Source organism: Papaver somniferum, chromosome 3 (genome assembly GCF_003573695.1).
Source record: "Papaver somniferum cultivar HN1 chromosome 3, ASM357369v1, whole genome shotgun sequence".
Classification (NCBI taxonomy): Eukaryota; Viridiplantae; Streptophyta; class Magnoliopsida; order Ranunculales; family Papaveraceae; genus Papaver; species Papaver somniferum.
The window spans coordinates 59,722,929-59,749,059 of record NC_039360.1 but is presented as its reverse complement, the minus strand read 5'-3'; the positions used below and the strand labels follow the sequence as shown (position 1 = coordinate 59,749,059).

The following is a 26,131-nucleotide window of genomic DNA, read 5'->3' as shown; positions in this document are numbered from 1 at the left end:
TATAAGGAAATACATAGTGGATGACAGCTAATCTGTCCTTTATTTTCGGGTATGATCTGCGACATTCTCGCAACCTTACAAATATAAAATTCGCAAGCTCTCTAATTTTCGCAGGACTATCACATCTTTCTCGTGATCTTAGCTGACGTCATTTATTATATTATTCCTGAAATTGTTCTGTGACGCTGTTGTATTGTGTTGTTGATAATTTCGCTGAAATATTGTCGTTGCGAGATTCTGATCCTACATGTGCAACCAAAAATTAACAACAACATCAGTTGATGTTGAATTAAAAAAGATCGAAATGAGTTCTTAAATTATGTTTATTTGCAACAACAACCTCAAATTCTCAGAAAAGGCTAGTTACTAGGAACCGACATCATCTAGGCAATCGATTGATTATATACATGCACTCTTCATCTTGTAATCCTTCTTCTCTTGTGGTCATGTCTTGACAATGCTTTTTCTTATTCGACTTGATCACGATTCAAATTGTGAAGAATACTAACTAAATTATGATCATGGAGCACTGAGAATAAACTCTCCTCATAAGTATAGGCATGGTACCATTCCGGATCACTGTCATGAAACTTCAGAGTTGTTGCCTTTTTACGCTTTGGGTTATAGCTAACTAAAGTATTGGTAAACTTACACGGCAAACGAACACTTAGGAGAACTTCGTCTCCATTTCCCAGATACTCTATTAGATTAAAGTAGATAAAATTTATTGCTCGTTGCGGAACAATGATTTCTTTAGTCCAAGATTCTCTCACTCCATAATCCTTCATGACCCATACATCGTCACGATCCCCGAGTTGGATAGATGTGATGCAAAGACACCCTCCCAACACGTCCACAAAATTTTCATAGCTGTTATCATCAAAAAGATTATTCCTTGTTTTGATCCTGGAATTTCACGAATTAACTCATCTTCAAGATTAGAAAAAACAAAAAAATTTAGATTCGTCCATTAACCAGTGAAGAGCTTCGATGAAGTATAACGTTGTTGGTCGTGCTCCACGAGAAAGTGTGTACGACATGTTCCTCGGGATAGTATCCCACGAATTTGATGCCAACGAGTAAACCTTGATCTGTGTTTTATCTATGAAGCATTCAAATATCAAAACTTGTAATCCTGTGTCTTGAGGTCATAGCCGAATATGTAGTTACACCATGAATTGTCGTCGAACAATTCCACATTTGATATAGTCTTGTGCTCTCTAGTAGATGGATTCCAAAAACAAATATGAGCCTAGTATGTTTGCAGAATAGGCCATTACAAGAACCCAAAACACCGAGCCCAACATTATATTTTTGATACTTAGCATTGTAGAATGGATAATCGAGTTTATCAGCCCCAGATAGTACCCCTAAATTATAAGCCTTTCTTGAATAAAGGAAATTTCCAATACCATCAATAATCTTAATTGGATTGCTTTTTTTTTGGAGAACACGATCATGATGCTTCTTACAAAACTATATGTCATCAGAAAGTTTAAACCCTAATTTGCAAACACACTTCAATTTGATGATGGATTTCACCGGTAACCTTGTAAGGATATCAATAATAATATCTTCTGGGAGTCTTGACATCGACATCAGTGGTAATAGATTGAATCTTTCGATTTGTTTGTTTGTTTGTTTGTTTTTTTGCTCTTTTCAGTTTTGTTGATTTTTTATTTTTCTTCTTCTTAGCAAACTAATGAGCCTCTCCCTAGGGGGTAGTCTCTTATATACTTGTGCACTAGGACAAATAACTCGAACTCTTTAAAGGAAATTCCGTAGTTCCTGGGAGTTTTGAGTCGGTTCCATAGTTACCAAAATACTAGGTAACCACAAAAAAAGTTAGACATCCTCTAGGTCAACCTCTAGTTTTAGACATTCACTTAGAGGATGTCTTTCCATCCTAGTCACATTTTTGTTAGTAAAAATCATTAAAAACAAGAAAAAAAAACAATTTTAACCAATTATATACCTACAAATAAGTAAAAGGATGATACAACATATTATGGGTTGGAGACAAAATTTATTTCTCCTAACATTTAGGATCTTATACCTAGAGGATGTCTTAAAAATGATGCCACATATGAAAGATCCACAACCACCATTGGAGAAGCTCTTATGAAAATAGGTGGATCCTACTTGGTTTACATGAAAACTCCTCTTGTGTCTTCAAACAAACAGCCCCTCTAGTGGATATGGGTCTTTATGGCAGGCACCATACCTGCTCGGGCTAAATTAGGCCAGATCCGACAGGCTCCAAGCCCGAAACTAATGTCTAGCCAGGCCAGGCTATGCTATGGCCTGCTCTTATTTGACCCTCTAAGTCAGACACCGATTTTCTTCGCTCTTTCTCTCTCTGCGCTTGTTTCTCTCCTTTTCCTCTCTCTCGCATGTGTATGTATTTGGATTATCCCTTCAATCATCATATTCGTTTTTAATCCTTTTCTTCAAATTAGGGTTTCGATTATTCATTCCAAATTTGTCTTTTTTTGCAGAGACGGTGAAGAAGAGAGGTGATTTAGGGTTCGTAATCATCAACCAATTTCCACAGATAGTCAACACAAAACGGTATGGATATGATTTCCAGTTTTTATCTCTCTCATCCCCCTCTCTTATAATTGAAAGGGGTCGGTTGATAATTGGAATTCAGTTAATACTAATGTTAAAATTATCTGTTACACAGTGTGAATATAATTAGTTCGTTCCATGGAGGTGCAAATTTGGGTTAATTGTTAAAAAACCTAAGAGGATTAGAAGGTCTGTCTTTAAATTTGAAATGGGTCGTAATGGTCTTCGTGATATGGATGATGAGCCTTTGTCTGGGTTGTCATCGGTTTCCAATTGTTTGTTTGGAGTGGAAACAACAGCGCCAGAGGAAGTTGGAAATGTTAGTAAGGGGTGTGAGAGTGATATTGTTGAACATCTTTCTGAACGGGTTACGGAATCATTAGATTTAGGTTATGATGATACTGGAGATGGAGATGGAGATGACATGGGTTTTGGAGAGGGAATGTGTTCTGAAGAAGCTTGTCTCATATCTAATTCATTTCTAGATATAGAGGATCGACCTGCTGTGTTCCTTTCTCCTGGATGTAGTAATGCAGTTACCAATGTGAACTCCTCCGTTGTTCAAGATGTTGTGTCGGTTAGTAGGGATGGGCAAGAAAATCGGTCCTGGAACAATGATCTCTCTTTATCAGTGAAAATATTACAGGATGAAGCTTGTGTAAGTGAGCTTTGTCACGAGGAAAGTTCTCAGGTGGGTCAGTTATGTTGTTTGGTGGGCACGCAGCAATTGTTAATGCGAAGGAAAGTGTTTCAACATGAGGGTGGCATAATTAGCACGGCACAAGACAAAGAAATGTGCTTTCTGAAGTCACCCTCGAACACTTCACCGAGTAAATGCACCCAGCGATGTGAACAGGAGGATCCTAAGATGTTTGTACCTTCAGGTGAGTCGGAAGAGAAGCATTATATTTTGCCTGGGTCCTCAATCGCGCTAACAACCCAAGTATCACATACAGAAGAAGGCAACTTTAACACAAGTGAAAGTCCACAGAGTAATCGCACCCAGCAAAGTGAGTACAAGGATGACGAGATTTTTGTACCTTCAGATGAAGCGGATAAAGTTTGCAAGGAGAATGTGGAAGAAAGACATAATGCTTTACCTGCTGAGAGCAATGAGATGACCCACTTACCAGATACACAGGAGAATAACTCTTGTAATTTAATTGAAGGGCCTCCCAACTTGGCTTCTGAGTGTGCCATTGAAGATTCGGCATCTTTACTGTTATCTCAGCACTTAAGTGTCGTGAGTATTAGCTCATTTAATTGTTCGGTGACACAAAATCATCAGGAAATAGATAGTTTGGCTGATGCTTCGGCTTGTAGTTTAATTGACTCTACTGTGCAGACATTCAATGAAATAAAAGATACTGTTGAAGCAGATTTTGCTTCCACATCCACATTTACAGACATTGTACATTTATCTCCGCAAATAAGGACACAGCAAAGTAAATCCAGTGACATGATTCCAAGAAGAAAAACTGCACGGTTAAGAACACTCGTCAATAGCATTGTTCCAGCTAAACCCATTGCTATTTCCTCGGAGATCTCCAGAGGGAAAAGAAGTTGTCCGTCTAAACAGGCACGCTCCTCAATTTGGGGAACACTGGGAAATATTATGGATGTTTTTACGGAACATGATGGTCTTGTTAAGCATGAGCCTGAACCTGAGCCGCAGTTCAATCAAGTGGAGAAACAAAGGTCCAATAAAAGAAATAATGGACAAGGAGGTAAAAGGCGAAAGAACTCTCGTGCTGGTGGGAATTCTCGCACTCCAAGGAAAGCAAAATCCTGTGTTACAACTGGTCGTATTCGTTTGAAGGTTAAAATTGAGGAGGAAGATCGAGGTCAAACAAGTCCGAATGTTGTCCCCCCTGATGTTATTGAATCTTTGGAGTCTGTGCCAATTGTTGCTGGTGAGATTTCCTCCAAACCAGTATTTTCTGGAGAAATTTCAGAATTGGTGAATGATGTCGAATGCAAGATGGCAGAAATTGTTCATGACACTGGTGCTGACCTGGAAAATTTAGTCACTTTTCAAGGTTCGTCGGTTCAGGATTTTCTTCACCATGGGGATAAGTATACTGCAGAAAATGTTCACGACACTACGTTTACAACCTGTCGTGCAGACCTGGAAAACTCTGTCACTTTTCGAGGTGCTTCTGTAGAGAGCACTGGGGCACATGATATTTCCGTTAGAAGCACATTGAGTAATTGTTCTTGGGTTTCCTCACAAAATAAGATGGAGACCTTGGTAGAGGCTGTTGATTGTAGGTACACAGATCCCGGAACATCACCTGATTCAGAAGTGATTAACTTAGTCCAGGAGGATACTGCTGGTACAAGAGAAAGCATGCTTCATGACTCTGTTTGCATTGAGGCATGTCCCGGGGGATCATCTATTGTCTCAGGACCTGATGAACTTGGAGAAAGGTTTAAAGTGGAAACTATTCTTCAGAGCTTTGAAACATCTGGGGGGTTGTTTCCGACTAGTAAACCTGCTGGTTTGAAGCTTCCAAAATGTCCTAAATCCATTTCTGGACTTAGCAAGCGCAGATCACGTGCCCCTGATTCAGCAAGGCGAGCGGTTGGAAGCACTCCTCCAAAGCAGAAAGGAGATTCCCGGAAGTCTGTTAACAAGGGGAAAAGCAAGAAGGAGGATACTTTGGCCCTGGCTATGTCTAAAGGAGAAATTCAACTAGAAACTGATGAAGGTGCTGATATCTTTCCAAAGATGGGAAATCATTCAGAATTGCAAGGGTTACCTGAATTGAACAGTTAGTTTCTGCTTAACCTGTAGCTTTTGTTTTCAAATGGTTAATTCATATGTATTATTTCATACCTTTGCAGTCAGTAACCAAACCTCACACAAGGTTTTGCAGGTAGTAATATTATGGGGGCCCCATCTGATGCTCAAGAAAAACCTAAAATTGACTACAAAATTGCACCTGAAGACTTTTCCGAGTCATCGGTGTCAAATGCTTTTGACCAGCAGTTATTACCTTCTAGAAATGCATGGGTTCTTTGCGACGATTGTCATAAGTGGCGTTGTATACCAGCTGTACTTGCCGATTCCATAGAGGAAACAAACTGCCAATGGTAGGCATGCCATGGCACTGTGTCATTTTCTAAAATGTGTTATCTCTTGATAAGTAGTATGCACACAAATTATGTTTATCTTGTTTAAGTTTGTTAGACTATTATGGAATAGGACCAAGATAGACAAATGTAACTAGACAATAATAAAACAGATGCTTGCTTATTTATTGTAGTTTAGAATTATACGCATTTTAGGATATTGGAAATAACATTAGAAGCTTAATAATCATTTGTAGTTGGTCCTACAATCTTCACTGCCTGTAAGATAGGTGTGATCCCCGAGAATCTGTACAGTTTGATAGTTCTGATTCTTAACTTTCCTTTCAAATTAAGGACGTGCAAGGAGAACATGGACAAGGCATTTGCAGACTGTTCAATTCCTCAAGAGAAGACAAATGCAGAAATAAATGCGGAGTTGGACATATCAGATGCATCTTGTGAGGAAGATGTTTGTAATGCACAATCAACTCGTAAGGGAGTTGAAGCCAAGAAGATATCAGGTATACATGTCTACTTAAGATTTTGAGGAATCTATTGGGTGACTATGGATCTGTATGGTCTTTGATCTTGACAGACTTCTCTGCTGCTATTCTAGATTCCAAACCAGCTTCCTGGACGCTTATTAAGACCAACTCTTTCTTACATCGTAAACGTAAAACCCAAGTCATTGATGAGGTTTGAACTACTGATTTCTTATGTATTATTTTTGGATTTCTTTCGTCAATGTAATTTACAATCTATCTCCAATGCTTATCTAGTCTACACTATAACAACTAAATGTGTCTTGGATAGCTTCGTAATTTTATAGAACTTTATGTACTTTTTATTTTGTCATCCCATTATAAATAGTAGTATTAGCCTCTATTTGGAGATCTCACATCTGACTATCTAGACTTTAGAATGTCAAGGAAGAGTACTGTACCTGTTAAAATGACCGAGTTTGCCCATGCTTTTATCCAGAAGTGTTGGTTGAACTCTAACAAGCTGTTGAGTTTCAGTCTTTCAGCTGCTATACCTAATACTGGATCTATTAATTTCCAACAGATAATGGTGTGTCACTGCAAGCCACCTCAAGATGGCCAGCTTGGTTGCGGAGATGAGTGCCTGAATCGGCTGCTTAATATTGAATGTGTTCATGGGACCTGCCCTTGTGGCGATCTTTGTTCAAATCAGCAAGTAAGTTCAGCAGTTGCTACTTATTCCCATGTATATCTGTAGTAAATACAGCATCTTATATACATATGCTTGTCTGCAGTTCCAGAAACGCAAATATGCAAAATTTCAGTGGTTTCGTTGTGGAAAAAAGGGATTTGGGCTGCAGTTGCAGCAAAATGTACCTGAAGGGGCATTTCTAATTGAATATGTTGGAGAGGTAAACTGCAATACACTCTTTTGTTTTTCTCATTCCAAAAGGAGGCATACGTAACAGAGTCTTGATAATCCTTAAGAGCAGATTAAGAGACTGCTCCTTGGTGAGCTTAACTATTAACGGAAAGAAATCTCCCAGAATTCATTGTAGAGGAGGAATTGCACTCTATTTGGGCTGTGTTTTGCTTCTAAACTGAGCTAATTTTCACATCCATTACCTGTTTATCAAGCTGGATGGTATATGCTAAATTACTCACTAAAACTGCTTCAAGAAATAGAAATGTATTTTTGATACTTTATTAGATATACGAGGAGATGCACCAACTAGTCATTTGTCTGCTAAGGCAGTTACCTGTATGGTATATATTGGTTGCATTTAAAATAGTGTCCCTCTACATCTTGCTGATTATTGTAGTGGCATTGCTGTTTTTACTGGCTTTGTGTTTGCCTTTTAGGCCTATGTAAGACGGAGTTTGTCTGCATAAAATTCGTTGCCGAAAGTTTTTAACTGAGATCAATTCAATGATCTCTTTTAAGCAATCTCTTATGAAAATATCATATCATATAAAATATATAGCACCGGAAAATGTTGGTGTAACATGCATCTTAAGTTGGATGGATTAGAAAACTTTGAAATTTCATGGCTATTAGATAGGAAGCATTAGAGCGATTTAATATCTGCAAGGATGGTACTGACTACTGTGTATGGTGTATATTGTATCCTTACTAACTCAACTCTTCCACCATAGAGAGATGAATAAGTCTTGGTAATGGAGTCCTCCCAATGGTACATGGAGCACTGGTCCCACCTCTGTTGTGGTATCTGAACGGATACAGGGAACACATCTGACATCTCACCACTTCTCCCTGTATGATGTACATTATTAAGTGGTAGACCTCCTTGTCTGTTGTTTTTGTTCGGTATTTATTTTTGGAGCCTTTTGGCGGAAACACTACACATAGTAGATCCAAACAACATATGCAAAATGAAAACCCATGTACCTATTTTCTGATGGAAGGAACATTCGAATTCAGTCGGAGCAATCTAATTCGTCTATAACAGCCATTAAGAATATAATAAATGAACACTTATTTGGTTAGGCTTTCGGATGTTTATATGTTATTCTAAAATAGGCAAATAACTTTGTTAAATAATATCTGGGGAGATCCAACACCTGAAAGCTGATCTGGTTCATAGATCCAGGGATCATCATACAAATCTATATTTTGAACTTCAGTAAAGTTGATTGCCAGGGTCATGTTTGTCATACAGGTGCTTGATGTGCATAGCTACGAAGTGCGACAGAAAGAGTATGCCTCTCGAGGTCAAAAGCATTTCTACTTCATGACATTGAATGGCAGTGAGGTTAGCATTCTGCACATTTAAATTATGTCTGCTCCATTATAAGTATGCTGGACTGTTTTGTTACTCATTTGGTGGCACATCAAATGAGCTTCTTTATCTTATTATGACAAGTTTTTCTGGGTTTATTTCTTGTGCATTGTTCACATATCTCTTTGCTAGTCTATAATTCAGTGTACCCATGCTCACAAAGGTAGCATTGCGATGCGCATTTCTATAATTTCATAGGCCATATGGTCGTGGTTGTTGTTGTTGCATTGACCCACATTTCATACATCATCTGTTTGATTCTGTCTAATCCATGAACTTGTTGGTCTCATCATTTTCAGGTAATAGATGCATGTGGAAAAGGAAATTTGGGCCGTTTCATCAACCACAGTTGTGATCCTAATTGCCGTACGGAAAAGGTGAATCTGCTAGTTGACTTGTCGTAGCAATATGAGCTAATGGTGTAGAATGGGCTGATTGCTTCTGTTTTTTTTTTTTCAAAAATATCCCCAATTTGATTTTAACTTTAGTTTTAGTTTGAGGGTGTTGTTTAGGATGCTCCATGTTTGACAGGCGTGGTTCAAAATTTTGAATGGTTGAAATGCTTTAGGTCTTGTAGTTGTCAATATTGTTTATCAGTTGTGTTTTGGATCTGTTTACTGGGAGGAAAAAATTGGAAGGAGTTCTCAATTGAGCTGGTTTTATCAACCCAAGCCCATTTGCTTGTTTCTCGTTCCATACAAGGAAACACATTGAAAGCAAAGGAAAAGAAATAAAAAAACAGTAACATCAGTTATTGCCTGATAATCTGAAGATCCTTTCTGCTAGCTTGTAACTGATCACATGAACATCTGGATCAGTGCATCATTAATTATGATCTAATATAGTTTATATGAAGTGCTCAGTTCTGAAGGATTAGTTCGTGTTTCTTTTAATTGGACTAGGTCATGCTGGTGTTTTAGATGTGGTACAAACTAACAAAAAAGAGACTGAATCGAAAAAAAAATAGCAATATTAGACAAAACGAGTTTGAGTGAATGAGTGGCAGAAGAATAGCAAATTAGGTTAAATTGATATCCACCTCCTGTCCACTGTTACATATCTGGGTAGAGCTATTACGGATGATTAGATATGTTTGGATACAACTCAGAAGTAATCAAAAGCAAAAAATGCTGTACCCTGTATGGGTGCAGTTTTCAAACGACTTCTCTCTTCTTAAAGTATGTTGTTTATTTATCAATTTTTGTTTCCTTCGTTTTACGTTCCTTCTTTCCATCTTTTTGTCTGTCTGTCTGTCTGTCTGTCTGTCCATCATTTTTGGTTTATTTTATCTTTGATGCCGTAGAATAATTGGGGTTTATGAAAATTATAGTAAAATTTCTGCTTAGTTGCCATTACAATCTCACGAACTTATTGACTTATGAGGTGCCTGTGTATATAGACATATGAACTTCTTAACTTGTCAGAATTGCATGTATGACCAAAATAGGTTGCTATTCAAATAGGATTGTTCCCGAGTTTTAGTGCAAGTCTTTTGTTCTTGTTTCTGTCGATGGCGGCCGAGTTCTAATTCTTTTAGTATCTTGTTGAAATAGTGGATGGTGAATGGAGAAGTTTGTGTTGGACTCTTCGCTCTAAGGGATCTCAAGAAGGTATCCTAGTTATTTCTCATTGATTCATCAAGTATTTTGCTTCTGGATTAGCATCTAATGGACAGTTGCTAATTTTGTTGGTACCAGGGTGAGGAGGTAACCTTTGATTACAACTATGTTCGGGTGTTTGGAGCTGCTGCCAAAAGATGTAAATGTGGTTCTTCGGTGTGCCGAGGCTATATTGGCGGTGATCCATCGAATACAGAAGTTGTCGTTCAAGGTGATTCAGATGAAGAATATCCTGAACCGTCGATGGTAACTGAAGATAGTTATTATGCGGACTTTGTGGATGAAAATTCTGATTCTAGCTTGGCTGATGGAGCTATAGTAGAACACGGAGAGTGTACCGTGAATGCTTCTGATACAGTGTGTACATCCTCTATTAAACAGGCGGAACAGTCTCCGGAGAAGGGAAGCGTTTCTGTATCTTCTTTCGAACCATTGGTGTCTATAACTGCTGAAGGTACTGCCAGAGAATTTCCACCTCATGGTCCAGGGGTATTATTACAAACACAGGACACTATGTTCAAGTCCTCGTTAGGTTTTCCATCATTAAAAACACAGGATGCTACAAGCAGTGCGCCTATTACTCAACCGTTGGAAACCTCTGTAACCACAAAGCTTATTAGCAAATCCCTATCAGATTCTGATCCAGCTAACAAAAAGCACATTTCTGAGCGTCTTGAAGAGAAGTCAAATATTTCAAAACCACAGCCGGTCGTGAAATCATCTCGTCCATCAGTTTCAGTCAAAAAGGTTAAGTCCAATTCTTCTGCTGTAACCAGCAGCAAAGCTCGGTTCGTGGCCAATAAACCCAAGAAGTTGTTAGAAGCTACTTCTAGTAATCGCCCAGAAGGAGGTGAGCAGTTTTCTTTTATTGCCAAATGTTTTATATGTCAACCTTTTTCACAGATCTCACTAGCTACCTGATGTTGCAGTTGAAGATAAACTCAATGAGTTGCTAGATTCTGATGGGGGTATTAGCAAACGAAAAGTAAGCTGTGTATTTTTTTATGTTGGATATAACTTTATTCTAGTGTGTTTCTCGCCTGTTGAGCATATATACGTAATAATTATACCAAGCAAATATCCTTAAAATCAAAATGTAAAAGACTTTAACGCAAGAAGGAACTAGAATAAATATCCAAGCAAATATCCTTAAATCAATCTGCTTCTACCTATGTCTCTGATGTGTTTTTTACGTGGTTGTCCTTATTACTTACAGGATGCAACTAAAGGATACTTGAAGCTTTTGCTTGTCACTGCAGCTTCTGGAGACAATGTTAATGGAGAGGCAGTTCAAAGGTATTTAGATGTTGCTACCTGATTATTGCGGGTCTCAGTTTCAACTATGTTATTGGTTTTGGGCTGGGTTAACGGTTGCTATTTTATCCCCTTTGTAGCACAAGAGATCTGTCGATAATTCTTGATGCTCTCTTGAAAACAAAGTCAAGGATGGTTTTGGCTGATATAATTAGCAAAAACGGTACTGCTTCCTCCCCCTTCTAGGATGCTATTTTTGGGATTTGTTCTATGAAGTGATGCAGCATCATTATTATAATTCTTTTTCACCCTGCAGGACTGCAGATGCTGCACAACGTGATGAAGCATAACAGAAGAAACTTCAATAAAACTCCCATTATCCGGAAGCTTCTTAAGGTTAGTTTACAGTGAACTTCTCTGGTTATTGTGGCTCACAGGGTTCTAAAAAACGCAAATACGCTTACCCACCTTGGGCTTAGTAGCTCCCATCCATTGCTTGCTAGTGATGATACAGGCTGGGGATTAACTTCATGCTTGTGGTGTGATGTGTTTCAAATCATTAGATGAACCTGCAAAAGCTTCATTTCTTTGACAGGAACATTGATTTGTCTTGTACTAATATATCAGATTAGGAAATTTCAGTCACTAGGTGTTAATACAGAATTTCAGTCACTAGGTGTTAAGTAACAAATTATTCAGTAGGGCGTAATATAAAGTTCTCTAACCTGTTGGTTATACATGCGAGTACGGCACCACATCATTACCAACAGTGTCCCTGTTGCCGTGCACCGTTCATAAGCCCAGAAAAAAAAGAGCATGACATTTAAGTACATTTCATTTTTTTATTTTTCCCTCTGAGCCAGCAGGCCAATTCTCGTGTATTTTGCACACCCATATGACTTACACATTCATAATATTACTGATATTAATACAAACATGCATATGTGAGGAAAGAAAATGCTGAATATGGCGAGGAAGATGGGAGAGACAAATAACAAAAAGCGGAGACTTTAAAATTTTCTTTTGGTAGCAGGCGAGCTGCTTTTATTGCATAGTAAATGTGGTGAATACCCTTTTATGCCACATATGACTAAACTAAAGATGTCAGTTTTTCAAAGTCTGCATTGCCATAAGTCCAGATACCACCTTTATATAGGGTTCCTTGATTAATCAAAATAAAGAGATGAAGACGTTTGCCTCCCTAAATCTAATCTCGTGGCCCAACTAAACCCTAACCCTAACCTTCTAGGTCTGGATCCAAGAAAAATGTTTATCAGGCATTAAAAGTTTTAAAGCAACACGATGGGGCTTGTGAATCTACCAGATTGTGTAAGACTATCGGATATAACTTTTACACCGGCTTGCTCCCTTGGCGCACTAGCCAGGATAGGATTTTTGACTCCGATCACTGCAGTTCAGTTACAGAATTGTGAATGATAACCGAAGTCTAAGGTGTTCTATTTTCGAGGAAAAGACATATACCCTCCATTAGTGCATGATATATGCATTTCACATAAACTGATAGTAGCTGAAGTCCAGAGTGAAAGATTCACCCATGTGTTTGATTATATAATTGGGTATATATGTTTCTAAAAGGGTCAGGATAGGATGGTAAGATGTGTGGGTGGAATGAGATGCTGACTTCTGAAATGAGTCATACCAAAGATCATTCCTAGTTGCTAGGTGCATATCATCAGTCCTATGTGAGACTTGCAGGGATCATGGGATGTGAGTAGATTAAATGTTGGCATGTTCGTCTTGAAGATGTAGCGTCCGTATCTTAGAAAATGGGGTCCCTATGTTCTTTTTTGAGATGCCATAGATAGAATCCTACTAAAATGTTAATATAAATTATTTTGCTTCTCTACTGCATGTGGTCGTTTTAAATATTCTAACTGTGTCTAAGATGTACATTTATGATGAATTCTTGTGGGGACCTTGTTTGTATTACTGATGTCCTTGAGTTACAACTTATATGTGCCTGTGATTTCTTAGCTTACCTGTCTAATGTGCAGGCCTTAGAGTATCTAGCTGTGAAGAAGATCCTTACCATAGAACAGATTAATAGAGTTCCTCCTCGTGCTGAAATTGAAAGGTTAGAATACTGTTTCGTTTGCTCTTGTTTTGTTTCTGGTGGCAATACTCTTTTCTATTCTTGAAGGTTTATCATTATCGGCAGCAGATATGAAATATGAGGATGGAGGCGTTACTGTTGCGTAACAGGATGATATTCACATACTTATTACGTTTGTCTACTCAGCAACTGAGATTACAAAGTCCTCGTTACTTTAAAATGAATTGCTAATGTTTTTCTTAAGGGTTGTTTAGTACATTCTTAGTTTACTGGTAGAGTGAACAAAATCATGATTAGCGAGTATTATCTACTTGTTTTCTCTCTCTGTGCTTTTATCGTGGAAAAATGACCCGACTTTGCAAATAGATATTGTAAGACCAGTCATTGCTTCTGGCGCAACGGATCTACAGATCAGTGTGCTCACTTGGTTTTCCATTATATCTTGTAGTGTATTTAATATGTATGGTTTTGCTTTTTACTGAAGGTGTAACATGCTGATTTTAAGTAGTGAACCTCATCTCAGGAATGGTTTTCAGTATGGTACTGTCAGCAGTTAGAGAGGTGTCCACTGTTATCACTTGCCATTAGGCCCATTAGTAAGATTAAATTCAGATGTTTTGAAATTTGAAAATGTTGACTTGTAAATCTCCGTGTTTGAGATTCAAGGCGTTTCTATCACTAATGAACAGCAGCCTTGCATAATTTCTGGAACATGTTTTCATCTGATTGACATACATAGTAAATATGTCTGTTCCTTCGACGTGTTCTTTTTTTGTTAATTTGGCATTTGATGTCCTATATTACATTGCCTCCTACTGTAGCCAGGTTGATTACTTGGTGTTATCCCAGAGTTATGCAAGTTACATTTGGAAGTTAGAGAAGCTCCATGAAACTTTAAGAAGATTGATTTATATTTTCTTCAATGTGCAGCTTTAGGGAGTCTATATTGGAGTTGACAAGACACAGCGACGTACAGGTACTTATTTATTCTCTATAGTTTGTTTACCTTTGTTGGTAATTGAGAATTGTTTCACTTTTCTTGAGTCTTTTGTTTGTGTACTTAATGTCTTAACTTGATTTTGAGATTTTATTGAACTGGTGTTTCTGTTCTGCCCTGTGCTTTATACGTACTTACCTGTGGTATCTGGCAGTTGCTGTTGAATTTCATAGGTTACTCGTTTGATAGTTATTTTTAGCGCCAAGAACCCAACTCTTGATGTTTCAGTATGATAGTACGAGCTTTACCCAGTTTGTTGTGCATCCATACAGGTCCATCAAATTGCGAGGAACTTCAGAGATGCATGGATTCCTCGTCCAACATGTACTCCTCGCCCAAACAGAAGATATGGTTACCCAAACAAGGAAAATGGCAATTTAGAATTACACAATGGTTCAAGCTTCAATCGAACATCGGTATCCCGTAAACGATGGCATGATAATGATGGTGTAAAACCCATGGAAGACATAAACTCCCACTTGCATATTGGGAGTTCTGATCCTGCAACAGATGGCTGCAGAAATAATGGAGCAAATATACGCAAGCGTAAAAGCCGGTGGGATCAACCAGAGGTGAATGCCAAAGTTCCAGAACGAACAGAGGTGGATGAGAACCTGAAAGGGAAACAAAAGATGGAATTAAATGCGCACCACACTGATATGGAGCTTGCTGGAGAGAGAAATATTCCTAATGGCTGCTATCAATCTAATCTTTCTCAAGGTGACTTGGTGCAGGAAATCTATGATGACGCACCTCCTGGTTTTCCAGCTCCCTTTAGCAGCAGCCCTACGCTTGTATCTTCAACAGCCTCTCCGAGTAGTTTCCTCCGAGAAACTAACACAGATTGTGGTTATTGTGAACTGGTTACTGGGTGCATACAGAGTCGGTATATGTCACACTTGACCGTGTCATACGGGATCCCTCTATCATTTGTGGAGCAGTTGGGTACAACCGAGGCAGGGGTTTTGGATAGTTGGGTAACTGCACCGTCCATACCCTTCCATCCATTTCCGCCATTACCTCGATTTCCTCGTGAAGAAAGCAATTCTCTTACTTCACCATCATCAACTATGAAACATAATGAAGGAGGATGCAAGGAAGAAGTGCTGCGTGAAGGCAATTGGCATCAAGAAGATATAAATATGACAAGCACGTCTGGAAGGGCAAGGCCTCCAGAGGGATCAGCTACCTGGGGAAGGGGTAACAACTGTAAACGGATGGTTGATGAGCCAATGAGGTATTCGTCTGCAGGCAGTGGGAATTTGGGACAGAGATATTTTAGGCAACGAAAATGGAACAGTAATCACAGAAATGGTCCACCATGGAGTTGTTCCAGGAGGAATAACGGGATGGGTTGGAAAGAAAGCAGCAATAACAGTCCAAGAAATGGAGTACAGAATTTAGATTTAGGCAATGTAGAAAATTTGCACGGTGATAGGGGTGAGAGTGAAAATAAAAATAACGCTTCTACAGTGTTTCAAGAACGTCCACAATACGGGTATGAATGATTACAGGGTTGAGGCTCTCCCTTTCTAATCTTTAATATGTGTTGTCAATTCTTTTTATTTTTTCCCCCATTTTTTCTTCTTTTTATTATTTTTCTAAAGTTCAAAAACTACTGGCTGAAACTAAGAGTATGATTCTATTGAATGTACCCTTGGCTAATCAGTCCAGTAATTCACCCCTTCAAAAGGTGTTTCATCCCATGTTGTACTTTTCCTTCTCCTTTTCTTTTAGGAGAAGTAAAGATACTGAGCTTTGTGGAAATAAATCGTTATATTGTTGAATACAAAATCGTTATATTGTTGAATAGAACTAGTTCTTGACCGGTGCATGTTTCTTGTTTACAAAATATGGGATTCAGGTGTCCAAATTAATTTTATTAAAAACTAATTATATTTTCAACAGCTAATAAAAATTTCAGCAAGTTTATATACTAAAACATTGAATAAACTAATTAAAAAAACCATAGCAATTAAGAAAGAACCATGATATTGGGCATACCAAAAACTTTCAAGGCATACAAAGAACTAGTTCTAACTTGGGTGACCTTATAAGGGGTACCTTATGGGGTGTTTCAATTACCTATATGCCCTTAAATCCTTTAAATTACTACTAATCTATCCCTAACCCTAATACAAAAATCTATAATCATAAACCTAAAATCAGTTTCAACCCCTTCTTCTTCCTCCTCATCCTCCACAGCCGAACCCACCTTCTTTTTTTTTTCATCGTATCATCGCCGAAATTTAATCGTCGATTTGTGAAAATTTAGTCGACGATTAAACTCATCTATATAATGGTTCGCCGTAAGCCAGTATCTCGTTCTAATCGAGCGATTGAACAACCCATTGAAGAAGAAGAAGATTTAGAGAGTGAAGAAGAAACTCAAAATCAACCACAAAATCAACCGGAAGAAGAGATTGAAGAAGAACCAACTCCAGAAATGAGAATAAGAAGGTTAGTTTTACAAACCCATCTCGTATTTGATGTTTTTGATTGGTTTGATTGATTTAATTCGTCAAAATCATGTTTCTACGGCGGTTACAGGGTATGGTTCGGCGCAAAACAAATCTTAGATGTGCGCCGAGCTGTTCTTGAAACTGAACTCTGAAAGTGCATATGAACGGCTCGGCGTATATCTGAAATCCGTTTTGAGCCGAACTTAGTGACACAGAGACTTATATTTAGGATCGGCTTATTCGATGGTGTTAGTTTTGTGCCGAATAATTGTTGTTTGAATTTCAGAATTTTCGCATGTGCTTAGGATCAGCTTGTATGGTTGTATTAGTTTTGCGCCGGATAAAGGTTTCGATTCATAAGTCTAGATTCGGCTTATTCGATAGTATTAGGGTTGCGCCGAATATCATTGTTAAAATTTCATAAATTTTACTAGTGTGTAGGATCGGCTTATTTATATGATATCATGTTGCGCCGAATACATGTTTGAGTTCATAATCATAGATTCGGCTTATTCGACGGTATCGGTTGTGAGACGAATATTTAGGATCGGCTTATAATTGGTTTGTGGTATGAGCCGATCCACTCTCTGTGTAAGCTAATAAAAATTTCAAGACATGATTCGGCTCATATGTGTTATTTAGGGTAAGCCGAGCCATCTTATTTTCTTACAAGTTTTTGGCTTTCCAAATCTCTTTGTTGTTCGAATTAGTCTTATAACTTTCATACTTGTGTCAGGACCAATGCAGCTACAAAGAGGAAGAAGATGGAGGTAACACCTTCTACTTCTAAAACTCCCGATCCTAGAGGAGGAGGTAAGAAAAAATTGGGAGCGGGAGGTAGAGGAGGAGTTTTAGAAGAAGAAGCTGAACAAGTAAGAATTGAAAGACAAGAAGAAGGAATAGCTGAAGATGAAGAAGTTGATGATAATCAAGAAGTTCATAAAGAAACACAACCCTAAGGAAAACCCAAGAAAGACAAGAAGGTGGCAGAACCTGAGAAAGAGAAGAACGATGATGATCGACGGATCACTTGTTTACACATTCCTGATGAACATGATGTAATTACACCTCGATCAGATGGTTTGCCTCATGGTCTTCCGGAAGATGGAGGAAATGTGTTGATTGGTTATGCCGATTCTTGGGCGAAGAAAATTTACGAGACTCCTGATCACAACCGTGCAGTCCGAGTATTGAGACACCAGAGGGCAGCGGAATGGAGTCTTGATGAAGAGGTTCCTGAGGTGATTGTTTACGTACAACGCAGTGCTTTATGGACTATCATCAATTATGGACATAAGGAATATGATAGTGTGTTGGCCTCTGCATTTACCGAGCGCTTTTGTCCAGAAACTTACACATTTCAATTACCTTTTGGAGAGATGGCAATCACTCCTGATGAGGCTAGTAAGATTACAGGCCTTAAAGCAAGGGGTGTAAGTGTGGATGCTGGTTTTTATGACATGAGTTGGGATGAGCTATACAATTTGTACCTGGAATGCCTTGGTTGGGGTTCAATGAAAACTGAGTTGGAGTTTTGTCGATCAGTTAAAGATGTCGATACCGTTTGCATACCAGGTGGCAGAAATAAGAAGAATAAGAAGATCAAGTTGACTAACTTGAAAAGGGAGTTTGAGAACACAAAGGAAAGAGTCACACAAGGTTTGTTGATAATGGATCCCGTCAAAGTGAAGCAAACCGGAACTGCCTACTTGCTTTATACTCTTGGTAGAGACATCTTTCCCGACACTAACGGAAACAAGGTAAATGCTAATTATCTCAAATTGGTAAAGAATCTTGAAACTTGTAACAAGTTTGCTTGGGGAACGGCTACGCTCGCTTACCTGCTGGACCAACTTGCCACCGCGTCTAGGTTGACAAGTACAAACATCGGAGGGAACTTCACTTTGCTCCAGGTAACTTTTGGGAGTTCAGAGTATGGTTCGGCTTATAACCATAAAATCTTTTAAACCGAAGTTTTTACTTACTTGGTTCGGCTTATAGTACTTGATCCATATAAGCCGAACAGTTCTCTGAGTTTGCAAACTTTAGTCTTACTTTGATGTTTCCAAGTAAAACTTGTTTCTATCAATTCAATTCCTTTGATTTTTTAATGTGGTTCTTTGGATGTAGGTGTGGATATATGACCATTTCCCAATTTTGAACTTGGCCAAAGTATTTGAGAAAGATGTCGATTATGTTGATACTGAGCCAACTGCAGCCCGGTACGCATACGAGGACTCCAAGAAAAGGAACAAAAAGAAGTTGGTGGCAAGTTTGAGAGAGACGTTAGACTGTCTTGGTGTTGATGATGTCACTTTTCAACCATATGAGAAGGAAGATGAAGAAGATGAAGTTGTTGAAGATGAGGATATGCCGGTAGGTATGTATCATGGGCCATTGTGGTATCTCGGTGGTTATGTTATATACGATCCTAGGCGAGTACTCCGTCAATTAGGATGCGTCCAAAAGGTTCCTTTGTTTGACGAGAAATTCAGGTTGTTACCAAAGAGTGGTAAGGGAACTAAAAGCACCACTTCATCTTGGGAACCAAATTATGATCCTGATCCCACCGTTGAGTTTTGGAATAATTTAGACAATCACACATTAGATGCGTCCAAGTTAACACCTTTACTTGATGATCCATGTGAAGAGGATCCGGGCTATATGGATTGGTATAACCAAATTTCTCATCCCTTCATTATCAATAAAAAAAGGCAAAAGATAGCTGATAAGGGGAAGGCGAGGCCAATCAAGATCACCAACAAGTCTACTTCCGAAGGTGTAGTCAAGGATTTCAAGATTATGGTAAGAATGACTTCAATTTATACTATTTTCATATATTAGTTATGGTAAAAATGTCTTCAACCTCATGGTTATAAGTTGTTGACAAATGAAAAAATAGGTTGCCGCGGGTAGGGAGATGTTGAAAAAAATGAAGGGCAAACTTGGTTGCAAAACACCAATGACCGTAGAAGAACAAAAATACCTCATCAACAAGTGGGATGCAATCATCAACAAGTGGGATGCAATCATCAACAAAGGACAAGGACCCGAGGAACCCGAACAAAGGCCTACCACTAAGAGGTCTCGACAAGTTGGTGAAGGTACAAGCCAAGGTGGTGCTACCGTCCAACCCGGTAATGATGCGTCGGAAGATGAAGACCAAGGTAGAAGAAGAGGTGGTCGTGCAAATAAGAAGAGGGGTCGTGGTTAAATGCCCTTTTATGTACACTTTTATGGTACACTTTTTCTTAAGTTTTAAGTACACTTTTATGGTGTTGCAAACACCTTTGCTTTTAGTTCCTGAACTTTGTTTTTAATGGTGCTGGGATTGAGTTATGGACACCTTCAATTTCATGTTTTAATGAATAGCTTAACAGTTATGCGCCGAATTTATAGAGTTCGGCTTATCCTCTAATGTTAGTTACGCGCCGAATCATTTGTCCTTCAGGTTCGGCGCATTCGACAATCACCTTATGTGCCGAACTATAAACATTTACAGGTTTCGGCTTATACGATATCCTCAATATGTGCCGAACCACGAACAATATTTTAACCCAAAAATTAACAAATTCATGTTCGGCTCAGCCGATAATCATATTATGTGCCGAACCTTGAACATAAGAGGTTTCGGCTGATACGATATTCTCCATATGTGCCGAACCAGTAACAATATTTCAACCCAGAAATTAGAAAATTATGTTCGGCACATACGATTTTGGATATGTAAGCCGAATTAGTAATGATTCTATTCCGGGCAATTCAGGATGTTGTTCGGCTTACTATGAAACTTTCATATAAGCCGAACTAGTGTCTAGCAAAAGGGTTGGAATTGGAAATTATAGGTTCGGCGCATGCAGTAAACAGATTCAGTAAGCCGAACCGTTCATCAATTGGTAGATTCGGCTCATAAATGTGAGCCGAACCTCAACCTGTTTCGCCGAACCATGATTCAGAAAACCTAACTTTTGATAATTGAGAGCCATAGAAGTGAGATTAAGTATAGGATATAAGTGTACATGTGTATTAGAAGCATTGGGTTCCTCATCAATGTCTTCATCATCAGGATTTGGCTCATAAAAATCATCATCTTGAGTTTGTGTTTGAGTTTGAGCTTGAGTTTGAGTGGGTGTAAAATCATTCTCATAATCTAAGAAATCAGCCATTTGGGAATCATTGGTGTAGTTGATGTGTATGTTCCTAGGTTTTTTAGATGATATATGACCCTCCTCATCCTCCATTGAATCAAGAATTAGAATTTTCTCACTTTCTCCTTCTCTTTCTCTCCTTCTTAACCAAACCAAAACTTTGATTTTTTTTTACTCAAATTTTTCATCTAAACAACTCTTATAATTCTGAAAATTATTTTAATCACTAAACAAAATATTTAATCACTAATCAAGATTATTAACACTAATACGTAAAGGGCAGATTTTCCATTAAAAAAATTTTGGGTTAAGGGGTTATCTGATTTTGCTATTTCACAACCTTTTTTGTCTTCATTTAGTATGCCTTGGAAGATTTTGGTATGCCCAATATTATGGTTCTTAAGAAAAGAGAACTGAAAAGTTATGGGCCTGTGGTGCAACATTTTCAAAGCTACACTAGAAATAAAACCCATAACTAAATCAGCTATTGGAACAAACTTCGGCAATCAATTCTTGGTAAACGTCATAATTCCCACGTTGTTTTATATTCATATTCTACGCCAGCGGCAATCAATTCCTGGCAAACCGTCATAATTCCGGCATTGTTTTATATTTATATTCTACAGCAATAGTCTAATGATTCAGTTGAAATTATGTACATAATGCCGGCGTTGTCTTTTTGGTCAAATGTGAATGCCGACAGTGGTATCGGTATTGTCGCGGGGTAACTAACCACGCCAGAAATATATCAAATACAAACATAATGCAACTAACCCAAACTGAAATCTCAAACAACACCGACTCCGGAATTTTACCATAACGATAGTCTTAACTTGCATGTTAATCGGGAAACTAAAACAACTCTAAAATATTAAATGCATAACATGAAAGCTCCTAAGCTAATTGTAACAAATATCATTTCTTGGAACGAGATACAATGAACAAAGCAGGTTTGAAATGCCTAAAAGGATCTCCTTACAATTTGGTATATGTTGCCTGCGTGCAAACATGTTCCCTCTGTATTTTACGAGAACCTCGTTGTATTTGTGACATAATTTTCTAAGGGCAGTGGTTCGATTCTCCAGAAACTCACATCCGTAATTCATTTTGTGTTTCTTGCACTTACCATCGATAAACCTGGGCATGTAAGGACCATTAATAAAAGGATTCCAAAAAGGCTTAAAGGGCGGTGTTTTTCCGGGAGATCCGACACCATGTAGAAATTTTTAATCCATTCGGTTTCCTCCTCAACACCTGCTTCTATTTTCTCTTGTCTTACACGTTCATATATTTCTTTAGTTTCTTTGTGATATTTTGTTGTCTCTTCTTCTTCTTTTCTATTCCTTTTAAGTATCCCTTCTTCCATTGCGACAACTGACTTGGTGGTTTCTTTCTTCCTTACAAGTTTTTCTTGCATAAGGGCAATTGAGTTTGTGGTGGATGAGGATGAATTTCTTATTGGAGTGGATAGTTTGTTCATTTTAAGTTTTTCTTCTTCCATAGCAACAACGAACTCGGTAGTCGTTGATGGATTTTCCATTGGAGAATAGAGGGGTGGTGATTACAATTTTTCTTTTTCAGATAACAAGTAGAATGGGTACCTCTCTTAATATAGATAGATGAGGACCCAACAAATCTTTTTCAAAATTAATATGCCGGCATTGTTGTTGCACCGGCGGCAAGGATGTCACTATACTATAGACGACATTGATATCAAATTTATTTGTAACGCCGACAAAAGTACCGAAGTTGATTGTTATTCGACATCTATGTCGGGACCTGATTCATTTTATACAGAAATCCCTCACATTTTCATTAATGTCGTCATTGTAATAAATATATCGAGCATGCCGGAAAATCAATCTATGCCGGGACATGATTTATTTTTATACAGAAAACCATTACGTTTTTCACTGTTCGACGACATAGTTTTATATATAAATGCCACACTTGAACCAATAACGGCATGGAAAGACTTTCAAATATTATGTCGGAAACTAATTTATTTTAAATTTACTCTTTTCCGTAGGAATCACGGATGCACTAAGCACGTGCATCAAACCTTTGAACCTCTATGCGACCTTAGTGGACGAGTTATAGTTTCGTGAGGGTTTACATAAAGATCTACCCATAAAACCTACACAAATACTCCTAAAACTATCAATATTCTTCCGAGGAATCCGAGTCCGATTCACCGACCATTTAGTGCTGGTGGTACTCCGAAACTTTGGATACCATAAAGTGATAGTTTTCATCAAATGTGAATGCTTCCCGCTTTTCCTCTAAGTAGCGCGCTTTCGCGGCTTCGTGCTACAAAAACAAAACACAAACTTACTTTGTTAGTTACAAATTGGCAAAATTAAATTGGATAGAATAAACCATAAAAATACTTACAACTTGTTGAGGGTACAAGCTAATGTGGGTAACATTCAAAATCTGGTGTTTGATTTTCATAAAGGAAACTACCGCACCTAGGATGACTTCGTGCCTATCCTCGATATGTTGAATACTTCTTATTTTCGGGTTCCTATAATCTTGTCTAAATTTTTTATATATCTTCGCCCAAAAGGACTCGGACGAGGAGTGAGCTAGAACTCAACTTTCCGCGTACCATGCTTTGGTGATTTCCAATTATTTCGCGGAGTCAAACGATGCCATTTATTGTATTGGAGGTAGGGAATGAGTAGGTTCTCTGCTAGGCTATTTGTTAGAACACTGCTCGGTCGAACTCGCAAGCGTTGCTATCTCAAGCTTGTTTGTCAAGTTTAGCTGATCAAAACTATATATTTGATTTCTAATCTACTTATAGTTATGTCTCGTATTAGGATAGAATGTGTAGTTGATCTTTAGACTTCACGGCGTTCACCAATTGAAGAAGAAGATCTACTGAGGAGCTTGGAGGAACTTCATCAACAAAGGGTATGTGGAGACTAAAACTTATCTATCACTCAGAAGTCTATTCTATTTTATCTTTTAATGAGACTAAGTCGTATAGTTATATAAACTTTTACATTATACACATTTGATATTTCTAGCCGAGTTTATCTTGCTTATCTATTTCTCGAAATATGTGTTAGAAGCCTTTTGCTTTAGCTATGTTCAACATATTCTTGACGAGTTTAGTTGGAAACAATTTATTTGTTGGAAACTAAATATTAAGTCAAAAGATGATCATGTGAAAATTACCTTGAATATCTTATATGATTTGTGTGAGACAGTCATTTGATGTTAGCTCGGGAAGTTTCGTATTGATCATTTGATCGCTTGAAAAGTACTTGAATCTAATGGTATGTGTGAGATTACCATTATCGTCTTCCAAAGATGTTTCAATCATTGAAATGAGAATTTAGAACAATTACCCAAGTTTGGGTACAACATGGTATGCATACCTAGTTTGCGAATTGTATTGTGATGATTCAGGTCCGGAACTCTTGTTTGCTACCTAGTATGCGAATGGATTTACCTGAGAAGGTCCGAAACTCTTTGTTGATAGTGGATTTTCAACAAAGGCTAAAATCGTAAAATCATGATCTTGCATGTTTCTGACACTGCTTCAGGAATGGATGTGAAACTCATATATTAGGATTCGTGAAAGCTTTCACAATCTCTGCCTGAGAGTACACCCTCTCAGAGCCTTGTATGAATATGTTATTCGTAAAGGCTCCCCGGATGATCTTTTCGACACTTCGCATATTTCATCAACACCTCTATATAGAATCGAAATGATTGGATGGATCCTAGACATATTGCATGCTAGTATAGAGCGTTAACGTCTTCGGGATGCCACATTATTCCGTGACTATGTAGAGAGAATATGTATAGAATATCTTAACAATTGGACGGCTCCTAGACATATTGCATGCTAGTATAGAGCACTAACGTCTTCGGGATTCCACATTGTTCCCCGACTATGCACAATCAATATTCAGAATGAATATGATGCTTTCATCATCTCATACTTCATTCTTGAATAAACTCGCTCCTAGACATTGCATGCTAGTATAGAGCAATTCATGGATTAAATTCTAGCACAACATTCATCAATCGAATTCCTAAAAAAATAATCTATTTTATCTCATTACTTCGTTTCATGGCTTATTCCCGACTGAATTCCATGAATTAGTAATAGATAATCAGTCTATTTCATTACTCTGTTTCGTGGATTATTCTCAGCTGAGTTCCACGAATTAGTAATAAATATTCACTGTTCGGGCATCTGGGCCACCACCGAGTAAGCCCGAAGAAAATGGTGCGAGTGTACTGTAGTTACCTAAAATCTGAGAGAGGTTATAAGTGGGATTCTGGGGTTTCTGAAAGTGAGTTACGGGAGGTTGAGCACGAACAATCTCTGCCTAAACCAAGCACAATGGCCGTTCAAAGGCTGCTTCAGTCACAGGGAAGAGATTTAGGGCTGGTCTTAGGGAGGGAAGCAGATGAAGAGAGGGAGATCAGAGAATTCTAGGGTTTGAAGAAGAATTGCTCTGAGAAGTTATGAGAAAGATGATCGTAGCTTGGAGAAATAGATGACATATTTATAGCTGGATTCTCTAATCTCAGGTCGGTGAAGACAAGGATTTCTTTCCGTGTCGTACGAAGCAATTCTCGCGTCTCTTCAGGAATAGAGATAAACTAGGTTGAGTTTATCTCATTATTCCACCACCTTTACTCTCTTCTGCGGTGAGAAATAGGCCGGGTATTTCTCACACGTGCTGTAGACCACCAAAAAAAAACCTGATTGTTATCCCCCCATTTGTTTGAAGATGATTCAGCCTTTGTGATGATGTGTTGAGGGAGAGAAATATTCTCTTTAGACGAGTTGTCCAAGATAGATATATATTCTCCGATTTGTAAGAATGACTAGGATGAGTCACGTGAAAAGGCATGGGATGCCTCAGAATTCATGTGGAGAGTCTGAAAAGGAGACTCGATTCCTACACGAGGCTCGTGCCTACTATAGGGAATATTCAACCTTGTATGAGATTTCCCGAAAGATTTGAATCTTTCCGAGATTTTGCAGAGAGATTTGAATCTCTCCGAGATTTTGAAGAGATATTTGAATCTCTCCCAGATTTTGCAGAGAGATTTGAATCTCTCTGAAATTTTGTAGACGGATCAAAATATCTACGAATATTTTCTTAACAGATCCGAA

At 38.2% G+C, this 26,131-nt stretch overlaps 1 protein-coding gene across 2 annotated transcripts; it reads left to right on the top strand.

Annotated features, from left to right (window-relative positions):
* The first annotated feature begins 2,342 nt into the window (after positions 1–2,342).
* Positions 2,343–16,187, top strand: LOC113356268 (histone-lysine N-methyltransferase ASHH2-like). 2 transcript variants are annotated; one of them, XM_026599358.1, is made up of 19 exons: positions 2,354–2,397; positions 2,499–2,571; positions 2,687–5,345; positions 5,451–5,667; positions 6,001–6,167; positions 6,263–6,342; positions 6,712–6,843; positions 6,923–7,039; positions 8,309–8,401; positions 8,728–8,805; positions 9,982–10,038; positions 10,126–10,897; positions 10,977–11,032; positions 11,264–11,343; positions 11,442–11,524; positions 11,618–11,697; positions 13,317–13,396; positions 14,306–14,351; positions 14,645–16,187. In XM_026599358.1, exons 3-19 carry the CDS (start codon positions 2,780–2,782, stop codon positions 15,878–15,880), a joined length of 5,940 nt encoding a protein of 1,979 aa, XP_026455143.1. In that variant the 5' UTR covers positions 2,354–2,397; positions 2,499–2,571; positions 2,687–2,779; the 3' UTR covers positions 15,881–16,187. The 2 variants fall into 2 exon arrangements, with proteins under 2 accessions (XP_026455144.1, XP_026455143.1); XM_026599359.1 differs by having other exon boundaries at positions 2,343–2,397; positions 2,499–5,345.
* The last annotated feature ends 9,944 nt before the right edge of the window (positions 16,188–26,131 follow it).

Coding starts and splice junctions, on each gene's coding strand:
- LOC113356268 (XM_026599359.1), top strand. CDS start 2,780: ATGGGTCGTAATGGTCTTCGTGATATGGATGATGAGCCTTTGTCTGGG. Junction 8,806..9,981: donor CTAATTGCCGTACGGAAAAG/GTGAATCTGCTA, acceptor TTGTTGAAATAG/TGGATGGTGAATGGAGAAGT. Junction 14,352..14,644: donor CAAGACACAGCGACGTACAG/GTACTTATTTAT, acceptor GCATCCATACAG/GTCCATCAAATTGCGAGGAA.